Below are 12,239 nucleotides of genomic sequence, written 5' to 3'. Positions count from 1 at the left end.
TGAATAAATCATAGGTTTGATCATTTAGCCTTTCTAAAAATATACATTATTCCAAAAGCATAATTGTTACTTTGTGCTCAGTTAAATGATGCTTCTTTTTGTGTGTGCTCTGCTTCTTAACTGTGTCATTTCAGTAACTACAGAGGCAATACACTGTGCTAAACTTGTAAGTGCCAGTTAAAATTGCATGATATGAAAGAGCCATTGTCTTTGTCGAAACAGCTGTGATCTTGAGCTAACGGCATTGATTTTAGTTCTCATGATCCGGTGAAAAAGTAAATAAAACTGATGTATGACCTGCAGTTTGTTCCCCAGTTCCAGTAGTATTGTGTTCCAACATTGAAAAATATGTTGGATAAACAAGGCATATTTCACTGAAAGTAGATTGTTCTGTTATCTGAATGAAGTTCCATTTTGTTTGCATTGTCTTTATCAGACATGAAGAATCCAAGGATATTCATGAAACTGCACATGTAGGAGACTCTTTGATGGGCTTGAACAGACTCCTAATAGGGTCTGCATGATAGAACGTTTTTGTCTGAATAATTCAGTTTCAGTTACATTAAAATAATAATGTTGTACTCGTCTTTTAAAATCCTGCTGTTTGTACAAGTTAGCATGACAAATCTTACAAGACTAAAGTTTAGAGAAGTACTGTGTGAAAGAAAACATTGTCATTTTAGAAATGTTAGGAGCAAAACAGTGTAATTCAATTATAATTACATCTATTAGCACCACTTTATTAAATGGTCTTTTGATGCTTCCGTTAATAAACGTATTTTTCCAAGTTTTGAATCTGTTTAAAATTCGTTTAGGTTTAAAACTTGTGTTCTCATGCTTTGAGCAAATAAACTGATGCAACACTCTGCAAGATATCTTTTGTTTTGAAGAACAGAGACTAACTCAGAAAATACTGTTGAAGTCAACAAATACAGGAAGGAATCACAAAGCATACTATGGAAAAAGTTAAGGATAATATATGTCTTTATTTCAGATGTTATGGGTTTGTATGGGGCAGTATTTCATACTGGCTCTTCCCCAATACTCTGCCAAATCTGTGGCCCATTGAAACCTCCATGGTGCCAAAGTCAGACACAATTGGAACAATAGTATTTTCTCCCAAAATATTTGGCCAGCACAAGGAGCAGAAGTTTGTGTTTTGGTGGTGGGAAAGGGATTCAGTGATCATAATTGCTCTATAGTAAGAGGACCTGGTAAGTAAGGGACTTACTTGAAGATGTACTTGAAGATGGATCAGCAAATATTATTTATATTATGCCATCAAATGTAAACAACTGTGTGCAGTGCCTATAATGTGCTGAATGATGAGGGGCAAGGATTCGTGTATAGTATAATCTAAAGGTACATGTTGGTGCTGTACAGACCAATACGATACAGCTGAAAGAGTGGGCTGTGATCTTTGTAGTTGGAATGCATCATGGAACAGATGAGGTTTTTTGAGGAGCAAAGGGAGGCTGCCCAAACATTGAATTGGATAGTGTTACATGAAGTGGGGTGGAGGAGCAGACAATGTGGAGGAAGTAATTTATAAGGGGGGAGGAGCAGGACAAAGAAGGTAGATAGCATTCATAAATGGGGAGAACAAGATCTGAGTAAAGAGGTAAATAACAGGTTTAAGCATTTGTCTGATATTCAATAAAGGAAATAGCTATCATTTTGTTCATATTTAGATAAAGGTCACTTATGTATAGTGCAGTGTTTCTCAAATTGGGGTCTCTGCTTGTGTAGAGAGAGCCCCTGGTGGGCCGGGTCAGTTTGTTTACCTGCCTCGTCCGCAAGTCCGGCCGATCATGGCTCCCACTGGCCGCGGTTCGCTGCTCCAGGCCAATGGGAGCTGCTGGCAGCGGCGTGGGCGGAGGAACTTACTGGCTGCCACTTCCAGCAGCCCCCATTGGCCTGCAGCGGCGAACCGCGGCCAGTGGGAGCCGCAATCAGCCGGACCTGCAGACAGGGCAGGTAAACAAACTGGCCCGGCCCGCCAGGAGCTTTCCCTACATAAGCGGCGATCCCAGTTTGAGAAACACTGGTATAGTGCCATCCAGGGGTATGCATGGCATTGTCCAGGCAAGTATGAAGACATAGTTTCCCTTCCAAATGGAGTTTATACTGAGTCTAGAACTAGTAAGTAACAAAACTGCTGGTATGGAAAGGCTATAGACTTTCCGTAGCTGCTAATGGAAATTTTACATAAGATCAATTTTTGACAATCTCACCCTTGCTAACTTGTTTGACTCTAAATTGTTTTGTATTTGGGACAGGAATTGAGCCTTATTTTTGTTTGGAAAACATAATAACACATCTTGAGTACTATCAGACACAAATAATAATCAGTTACTAAAATCAATGTGATTTTATGCCAGGTTAGACATTGTTCTGGGAAGTTTAAGGCAGGTCTGATGAGGCATTCTGGAGAATCACATATTAAAATCAGGTATCTCTGCTTCTTGAAAACGTTCAGAAAGTAGTTTTATTTAAATTATTTATCAATTTTGCCTTGTTATAACTCCAACACAGTTTGGCCTTGAAACCTCTCATTAGTCTGAATCTATTGGGTTGGAATTGGGTTTTTTTGTTTGTTTGTTTTTTGTTGTTCTTGTTGTATTTTTACCAAGGACTTGTTTGTGCATTTAACTGATTTTGGGAGACATGGGGAGTTGATGATGCTGCAGGTCTTGAACCCAAGCCCATGAGGTTGTCAAGTGAGAATGTTACCCCCTGCCAAGGGTTCTGGAACTGGGGGAGGGGGCCATGGCCCTTCCACTTTTCTCTACAGGCCTCCCCACACTAGTCTCCCCCGGCCAAGCTGGCAGCTGGAGCCTGGGTGGAGAGCCCGGGCAGCATGGGGCGCTGCACCGCGGACCCTCCACCTGCCCAGGATGGGGTGGAGGGGCGAGAGCAGCCTCCAGCCCATGTTCCTGCCTCTCGGCCCCCCACCCAGGGCCGTACCACAGCTCCCCACAGCTGACTGGCCATGTGGCTCTTACCATGGCTGGGCTGCGGCTCCAAGGCCCCATCCCCCAGTGAGAGATGGGTCATGGAGAGCCCATGGGCAGCTGTAGGGAGCCACAAACCCTGAACCTTTTTGGAATGCTCCACCACAGCTGCCCCCTGCACTACCACACTGCAAGGTCACATAAGGGAACTGATCTAACACCCCAAAGGCAGAGGCTGTACCTACTGATTCAGCTGGGTCAGGTGACTAGCAACGGACTGCTGATTGGACCAGGCATAAAGCTTCCTGTCCCACCTCTTGTCTGACCAGCTAGTCACTAGGCCAGGTGCTGACTAGATCCTTGAGAACAACTTTCTCCTTTCTTATCTGCTTTCCTCTCCTTGCTTGTGTTATCACACCTTGATCCTAGTTCCTGTCTCCTCACATGGTTTCTGCTTCTTGCTCCTGGTTCCTGTGTCCCTGCCCTAATTCCAGTGACTTACTCTGGCCTGACCCTTAGCATGACTTCTGACCCCAATTCCAACCTACCCCTTGGTGTGACCCTGGCACTGACACTGCGTGTGTCTCCTGACTCTGACTCTGGATTCACCCTTGATATGGCTTCAGACTCTGGCTTTGACCTTTGGTGTGACTTCTGACGTTGACCCTGACTCCGCCCCGGCTCTGATCACTAGTTCAGACTGCCCAGTTACAGGACCTGATAGTGACTAATTAGTTATTTAAAAGAAATTCATTTGGGAACCCCAGTAATTCCAAAATCCACATGTCAACTTTCAGGGAATTTAGGTACAAAACGTTACAGAGAAAACATAAAAATAATACAAGAATCTGCATGCATGCTAATAAGCTTATCAGAATTCATCCGAGCTCTCTCAAGCGCTCTGGCAAGTGTAGTCTTTTAATACATCACCCTGTGGATATCCTTGTATTACAAGTTCATCAGAGTTTCATCTCGGAACGATAAAAAATAAATAAAAATACATATTTTGTATTTGAATTACTTCTTGTTTATTTTCATCTCTTGCTGGCTCAGGCAAAATTCCCTTGAGCAGAAGGATCAGAATAATCAAGAGTCTAATTTATTTTTCATCTGTTGATAATTAATTCTTCATTTGTTTAAATATTTTGCATGTGCAGTGAGGAACTAGGAGAATTTATGGAAATGAAAGGTGCCAACAGCCCTGGGATCCTTGTATTGACCACTGGCCTCAGCAAACCTTTCATGCGCCTGGATAAATACCCCACGTTACTCAAAGAGCTTGAAAGGCACATGGAGGTATATCTTATCAGCATTTATGTTCCATCTTAATGATGATTTGACAACAGTTATTTTAAAGGTACATGTCAAGCATGTTGGGTCCCAAATTGTGTTCCTTGTCTCTCCTTCTCTCCTTTCTGCCTTCTGAACAGTGCTCCAGTCATTTAAAAACAAAAAAAAAAGCGGGGGGGGGGGGGGAGAAGAAAGCACTATCACTCATAAAGTGATAGTATTGGAGGTATCAGAACACCATGAAAAGTGCCAAAATGGCATTTCGGCACGACTTGAGCCCTGCTTCTAAAATAAGGAGAGGCAATAGGCTTACAACTCAGTGTAATCAGATTAACTGAAAAACTCAATAAGCGTAAAGCAAAACCCACTTAGGAATCTGAATTTCTCACTGATTGATCTGATCCACAAGATCTCCAGGTGGATTGTGTTCTGAACCTGTCTCCTAAAAACTGTAATTAAGACTATTCTAGGTTTTACCTTACAAAAAAGGATTTTTTTTCATAGTAGTGGTCTAGTCGTTCAAACGCTCCCTACTTGATCTAGTCTCACTTACTTCCGTTGGACTATGCCTGACAATGAGACCTGGAAGTATTCTAATGTGGTGGTGTTTGAAGGGCCTAAATTTGCATTTAAATGTTTTATTTAAAAAAAAATTGAGGGGGTGGAGTTGGTGTGTCATGTCTATGATTTGCCAGCTCTGATAGTGTTCCATGTTAACATAACCTGAAAAGAAGAGCGTGGTTTAATTGTGACAATAGGAAAGAGCAATATAAGAGTAAGATGTATGTTAGCCTTTTTAAAGGAGTACCAATGGCAGAAACTTAAGTTTGCAAGTAATCTGTTGAAATCTAAGACAGGTATATTTTTCCAGACACTGCCTCATGGGTTCATGAAAGAATAGTGGTAGTAGTAACATCATGAGAGTTTCTGCATTCTTGCTACAAGTGTTATATCAATGGAAGAAGGCATCGAAGAGGGCAGAAAGAGGAGAACAAAAAGGGTTGTTATAAAGTTGTCTATACTGTAGTTACTCTGCCTCCTAGGAAACATTTCGTTACCATCACCGGGAATTACAGTACTATTGTTTTTGTCTTTAGGATTATCATCCTGATCGACCAGACATTCAGAAATCCATGACAGCCTTCAAAAACCTTTCCGTAAGAATTCTGAAGAGTAGATGTGTATTTATTTGGGAGAGTGCTTGCTAATTTCATGCCCTGTAAAAGTTAATATTTTGACATGTGAAATCTTTAGAAATGTAGGGCTTGATGCTATGCTCAGGCCAGGGCCGGCTCCAGGGTTTTTGCTGCCCCAAGCGGTGGTGGGGGAAAAAAAAAAAAAGCTGCGATCGGTGGCACTTCAGGTCTACCGTCGCTTCATTCTTTGGTGGCAGGTCCTTCCCTCCAAGAGGGACTGCGGGACTCGCCGCCGAATTGCCACCAAAGAGCTGGACATGCCACCCCTTCCTCTTGGCCACCCCAAGCACCTGCTTGCTGAGCTGGTGCCTGGAGCCGGCCCTGGCTCAGGCATAGTGAAGTGTGTGGGAGGTGTCTTCTGGCAGCCTGTTCCAGCTCCTTCATTCTTGTTTGCTCAGCCCCACTGGAAATTAAGGCAGTACATTAGCAACCCTAACTTAATATCAGTTGAAAATTAGGTGTAGCAGAGCTCTGCTTTATCCCCTGCCTTTCCAGTCCACTCCTTGCTCCCAGATCATCCCTTTTTTAGCTTTACACCAGAAGAGGCCTCATCTGCACCAAGAACTTGTCTCTGGCCTCCTCCAGCCAGTTTATGGCCTCTTTGTGCCACTTAGGGAATGTGGCGATAGTGGGCTAAGGAGTCCAGCCTATAGTGTACATCCGTAGTGCAAGGGCACTAGAGTAAAAATGAGCATTACATCACTGAAGCCCAGAATGGACGAGCTGAGAGGCTTCTGATGATGGGGATTAAGACCTGTCAGTTCTAACGTGGGTATGCAAGCAAAGAAATAAGAGGTGTGCTTGTTAGTGACATATGTGTGCAACCCACTAACACTGTTTGTAGCTACTAAAATAGTCAGCATTGTGTGTTTCCTGTTGGATGGGGCTGTGCCATTAGTGTGACTTTGTTATATATATTTTGTGGCCACTGTGAGACCTGGGGTCCCTTTTTGTTGGGTTTTGTAAAAACAAGTAGGAGGAAACAGTCCCTTCCCCCCAAGAGTTTCAGCCCAGATGAGACAAGTGGGTGAACACACAGCAGAAAGGATAAGGGAGGGGGTGTGAATTAGATCTGTATTCCTGCTTTCTGCTGGGCTAGCCGGTTATTGTTTGGGAGTGAATAGTAGGCATAACATTAGAAGTGGCTCTGTAGGAGAGCCTTGAAGAAGAACAAGGTGGTGACTTTTTAAAGGGATGTTGAGATCATTAAATTAAGAGAAAAGTAGTAGTTTTGTAATTAACAATGTTCACACAGACACCACCTTATTAGCACCTTCCCTATCTTTAACAGGCACAATGTCAAGAAGTACGGAAAAGAAAAGAACTTGAACTCCAAATACTGACAGAAGCCATCCGCTGCTGGGAGGGAGAGGACATTAAAACATTGGGCAATGTAATTTACATGTCCCAGGTCATGATTCAGTGTGCTGGAAGTGAGGTAACGCAGTTCAAGTTTTCATTAAATATTTTTCTGTTCCACTCTTGCAATTACAATTAACAATGAATAATGGATTGTACGTGGTAGAAACAAGAAGACCACTCCAACAAAAAAAATATAGACTAAACAAATTTTATGTAGTATTTTGTTTAACCTAAGTGTCCTTATAAACGGGGGAAACTACTTTAAGATGTACAAGCTCAGCTAAAAGCTGACTAAATCGTATAGCCAGATAGAGTTGTTGGAAACATTATAAAGTCTTAAGGAGTTAAGTGCAAACTAAAGAGAATTTTCTCTGTGTATTGGTTACATCACAAAATAATTTGCCACAGTAGCTATTACTATATGTAAAGACAATTTGGAAATACTTATTTTATGTTGCTGTTGTCCGAGACATACTCCTCCTTGGTTGATGGGGGTTTTGGACACCTTCCTCAAATATTAAATATTAAAAAGACAAAAATCAGGGGACTGAGTGACTCTGGGGAATTGTAATGCCTTTCACCTTGAGATCATTGGTTTAATGCCAGCTCTGCTTTGTAGTGATCGGAAATCTTTACTTTCTGACCCATGTGCAGTGTCCTATATAAAATAGTTGAAGATCGTTGTCTCAGTTTCCTAATACACAAGCAACCACGTCACAAAACCCATCACCACAGTTGACACTAATTGACAGTCTTGTTGGCAGAGAGGCCAAAGAACTGACTGGACCTGAATTATGAGTTACTCTCTAGAGGTGGTCTCTGTGTCACGATTGAGGCTGGACCTATAGCAAACTAAATTGAAATGGGAAGGCAGGGGAAAACTCAGGAGTGGGGTTGCAAAGTTTTTGCATAGAAAAATGTAAAATATCAGATGCACTATCCTGAATTTTAGAAGATTTTAAAACCATTTAAAATCAAAGCTTGCACCAAAAAAAGTAATGGTAGAAATCCAGATTTCTGCCATAGGGCAACTTGCCACTGTAGCAGGTTAGGTTCTTTTATAGCACTCATAAACATATGTCTTACCCAACAAAACCCCAGACTCCCTCAGATACTCTCATATGTTTTATCTCTTATCAAATGCATATGAAAACATTGGGCTGGATCCTCAGCTCAGGTCACTTAGCTTATTGGCCATGAATTTAAAGTAGCTATGCAGTTTATCCCAACTGAGGAACTGGCCCATAGTATACACAGATATTGAAAAACTCCATTTAGAATACTTTGGATTAAGAGAACTTTTAGGAGGGGCAGAGAGGGGAAAATGGTAAATATTTTGCTTAAAAAGAAAGACAACTCCTAAACAGAGAGAGCTAGCATGAATGGAATGTCTCATATGCAACAGGAATCCCTTGAGTGGCAGTATAGTCGGTTGCTACTGTTGAGGTTTATTTCTTCAAGTAACTTGCATTATAAAAACCTGAATACAAGAGCTTCTCACAAACCTTTTTGAACAGAAAATTGAGTGCCGTTTGATTCCTCTTATTGCTGAGCACATATAGGTTTAATGTTGCTAAAAGTACAGTAGTATTGGTACTACACCAGTGAATGTTTTTAAATAAAAAAAAAGTTAGGGTCTACTGCCTTATATTTATTTTTTTTTAATTATTTTCTTTGTTTTTTCATAAGGAAAAGAATGAAAGATATCTTCTTCTCTTCCCTAATCTTTTGCTTATGTTGTCTGCCAGCCCTAGGATGAGTGGGTTTATCTATCAGGTAAAACAGATGTTTTAACCGTGGTTATTTACAGCAAACTTAAAAAAAGCTTTCTAAACTTCTTTTCACTTCTCTTTCTATATGTATTCAGTCTGTATATGTATTCTGAGAGGCAGAATTGTCCAGCTATTGGGATCCTGGACTGAGAGTCAGGAGACCTAAGTTCTGTTTCTGCCACTGATCTGCTATATGAACGTAGGCGAGTAACTTCATCTCTGTCCTATTGTTTCCCCACTACTGATACTTTCTTTTGTTAAGTGCTGTTAGATTTATAAAGGAAAACGTGATATAAGAGCTTATTAATAATAATACATAAACTGTTAAGCATCCAGGTTGAGAAGTCAAGCACTCAGAAGTCAGGAAATGCCAAAATTAAGGTTGCCCACGCAACCTTCATTCAGTCTCCTTACGTGTATGCATTATGGTGCAGTCTTTAATTCTGTAATTACATACTATTTTTTTCCCCAGCTGTCCCCTTTTTCATTCAGTGTTTTTTATAGTCCACATTCACAGTGTGGCCCCAGGCCTTATTTAACATTCACTGTCCAAATTCTGTACTGCATAAAAAATTAACAACTTCCGTATGGGTGTTTCTGTGATGCTGTCACCATAATAACCGAGTGCTTAACAGTCATTAATGAATTTATCTTCACAATATCCCAGTGAAGTGAGGTAGACACCTAAGACTGAATTTACTTCGCATTATACAACACACATGTTCGAAGCTCAGCTTCCATTGACTTCAGTTGCAGCAGCGAGTGCTCAGCATTTCTGTAAATCTGGCCCCTGGTGTCTCATGTTAGGCACACTGAAAATAAGGAACATGCAGTTGGTGACCTCCTTTGAAAAGTTTGGTTATTCTTTGTGTGGTGAGCCCAATGGCTATTCACTGTGGGTGTGCACACTCTGCAGGCACTCAAGACAGGAAGATTCTTTTCTAGCAGTGGGCATTGGGCCGTGCCTACACGCTGCACCTCCTTGTGCTCCGAACTAAGGACTGACCGCCTCTCCAGTTCCTTTCTACTGCTCATGGTACAAGATGGAACTTCACCAGTGTCCTCGGCTTTGTTAGTGTTCCTGCCTTCAACTCAGGTTTCTTTGTAAACAGTTATTTTCTGTAGTTAATTAGTTAAATAATGTAGTTAGTTAGTTTGAGGTTAGTTTCCTGGCTTCAGTTCCTGTTTGGGCTGCCCTCCGGTCTTCCTGGTTAGCGATTCCCAGGCCTCCTGCCTGTACTGTCTTGGGAGTCTCATATTCCGCCAAGTGCGAACTTTGTTGTTCTTTCCAACCTTGTCTGGAACAATCTCACAAATTCCAAGTTAGGAGGCATCTCATGGATCTCTCCATGAAGCCACAGCCAGACCCTGGGACTTCTGACTTCCCTGTCCATTGGTGTGATCTCCCTGTTAGCACTCCTCCAGACCCGGCGCTTCCCAGTCCTGGGTTATCTGAGTCCAGACTTAAGCTTGCATCCGAAGAAGTGGGTATTCACCCACGAAAGCTCATGCTGCAAAACGTCTGTTAGTCTATAAGGTGCCACAGGATTCTTTGCTGCTTCTACAGAACCAGACTAACACGGCTACCCCTCTGATACCAGACTTAAGCTGTCTAGCAAGCAGAGACGAGAGAACAGAAAGGAAAAACAGCCTCATAAGAAGTGAGAGAAATCCCCTCCTAAATTCTCTAAGAGATCTGCCTTCCTTCTACCCCTTCTAAGTCAGGCACAGAAACTTTGTGCCCCAGTATGGGTGTGTCTGGAGCTCCCTGGGAGCATCGGCCAGCAGTACTGAGAGCCAGGACACCCAAACACCGTCCCACTTATGTAAGGGAATGTGCAAAGCATCAGCAAAGGAGAGGAGAGAGTGGTCAACCTCTGCACAAGTAGTTCTGCACTGCAAGAAGAAGAGGGATTTGCCACTGCCAACAGCTACTGCCATCCCAAATCTGTACCATTGGACCTATCTGTCCATAGAAGCCCCTCCTGTTCTCCACTGGGAGTCAGAAGTCCCAGGGTCTGGCTGTGGCTTCATGGAGAGCTCCGTCAGATACGTCCTAATTTGGAATTTGAGAGATGGCTGCATGCAAGGTTGGAAAGGACCTAATGGTGGAGTTGCTGCTTCTCTCAGATCTGGTAATCTCCAAACAGCTTCCTACACAGTTGGTATGCCACTCACCAGTCCCTTCCACCAGCCGTGGCATCAAGCTCCCACTACCAGTAATGCACCACTCACCAATTCCATCTGCCAGCCGTGGCATATCAAGACATGTGGTAAAAAAGGCTCCACCCGTGGATGCTGAGGACTCTTATTCCTCTAGTGAGTTTGCAAGAGAGGATGATGCACTGGCCATTCCAGTGGTCTCAAGCCAATACACTAGCCCGACGGGGGTTCCAGAGTCTCATGGGTGCCCTGTCGCCTCCCACAAGTCATACTGTCGGGCTCGGGACCAGAGATACTCCCACATGAGGATTACCTCTGTGCCCATACAACCCTACATTCTTGTCCTATTAGGGTGCTCTGGATCCTTACAGTAGGCCTTTTGGCTACATGGGATTGGAGCAGGAATATGGTCAGAGATCACCTCAGTGGAAGAGCCCCAATTCCCTCATGAGCTCTATGAGGAAGAACAGCCCAACCAGCGAGTACTGCCCAAACCAGCTATGGTTCATCCTATTCATCTCCCCCCTTCTCCACCTAATAATTATACCTCTTGAAGAGGCTCAATGTACAGGTTCTTCTGGAGGAAGTTCAGGACCTTACACAAGCTTCTAGACATTCTCCAGCTACAAGCCCTGTCGAGGTGGCACTTCCCATCAAAAAAGGCCATACTTGAATTGTCTGAGGCTGTTTGGCACACTCCAGCAGCCTACGCCCCAACTCCAAAAAGGACATTGAAAAGATACTTTGTTTAACCTAAATGGGGGACACAATATCTGTTTTTTTCCACCACATCCCAAATTCACCGGTGTACAGGCTGTTACAGAGCACAGTTGTCTATACTAGCTTTGGTCTTCCCCTTCCGAGAAGAGTGCAAGAATAACTGGACCGTCTCAGGAGAAAGAATTTCTCTTCCACCAGCTTACTATTTTTGATAGTATAATATGACATTATTAATTATCATAACCTGAGTTCACTAGCATACTTTCTCATGAGCTCAGATCAAAGTTTCAGGCTATCCTGGATGGGAGGAAGCTCATAGCCTAGTTGTTCCTCCAGGCATCATTAAATGTAGTTGATACCACTTCCCGCTCCATGACAACTTCGGTAGTCATCAGGTGGGCTTCTGGGTTTAGTTCCCTGGGGTTCCCTAAAAATGTCCGAGCAACAGTGGAAGATTTCCTCTTCTGTTCAGGGGAAAAAAAGGATGAATCATTTCACTTATTCCTGGGCTACCCTCCGATCCCTAGGGATTTTACGCTCCAGTTCCTTGGAGGAAGTACTCTAAACCACCTCCTTACAGACAGCATCCCACTCCCTAGCCCTTTCTCCATCAATGGGCTTATGAGCCACCCAGGACTGGCTGACATTGCTTATGAGCCACCCCTGTCATTAATTCCTCCTCATCAGCAACCCTTGCCAAGAAGTCATTTTGATGGGATCATCGAGAGCCACTAGCCTGTCACCACTCAGCTGGATACTCCCACCCACTTTGGTGGCCGCCT

At 43.0% G+C, this 12,239-nt stretch overlaps 1 protein-coding gene across 5 annotated transcripts in view; it reads left to right on the top strand.

The window, feature by feature from the left end:
* ARHGEF7 (Rho guanine nucleotide exchange factor 7) overlaps positions 1-12,239 on the top strand; it is a 194,661-nt gene that overhangs the window by 134,933 nt on the left and 47,489 nt on the right. For all 5 annotated transcript variants that reach the window (XM_045007703.1, XM_045007673.1, XM_045007687.1 and 2 more), the window contains 4 exons: positions 4,112-4,250; positions 5,342-5,401; positions 6,732-6,878; positions 8,492-8,578. In XM_045007703.1, the coding sequence (XP_044863638.1) occupies positions 4,112-4,250; positions 5,342-5,401; positions 6,732-6,878; positions 8,492-8,578 (433 nt within the window). The remainder of the gene's footprint in view (positions 1-4,111; positions 4,251-5,341; positions 5,402-6,731; positions 6,879-8,491; positions 8,579-12,239) is intronic.

This window comes from Mauremys mutica, chromosome 1 (assembly GCF_020497125.1).
Source record: "Mauremys mutica isolate MM-2020 ecotype Southern chromosome 1, ASM2049712v1, whole genome shotgun sequence".
NCBI lineage: Eukaryota > Metazoa > Chordata > Testudines > Geoemydidae > Mauremys > Mauremys mutica.
This window is presented reverse-complemented; position numbering and strand designations above follow the sequence as displayed.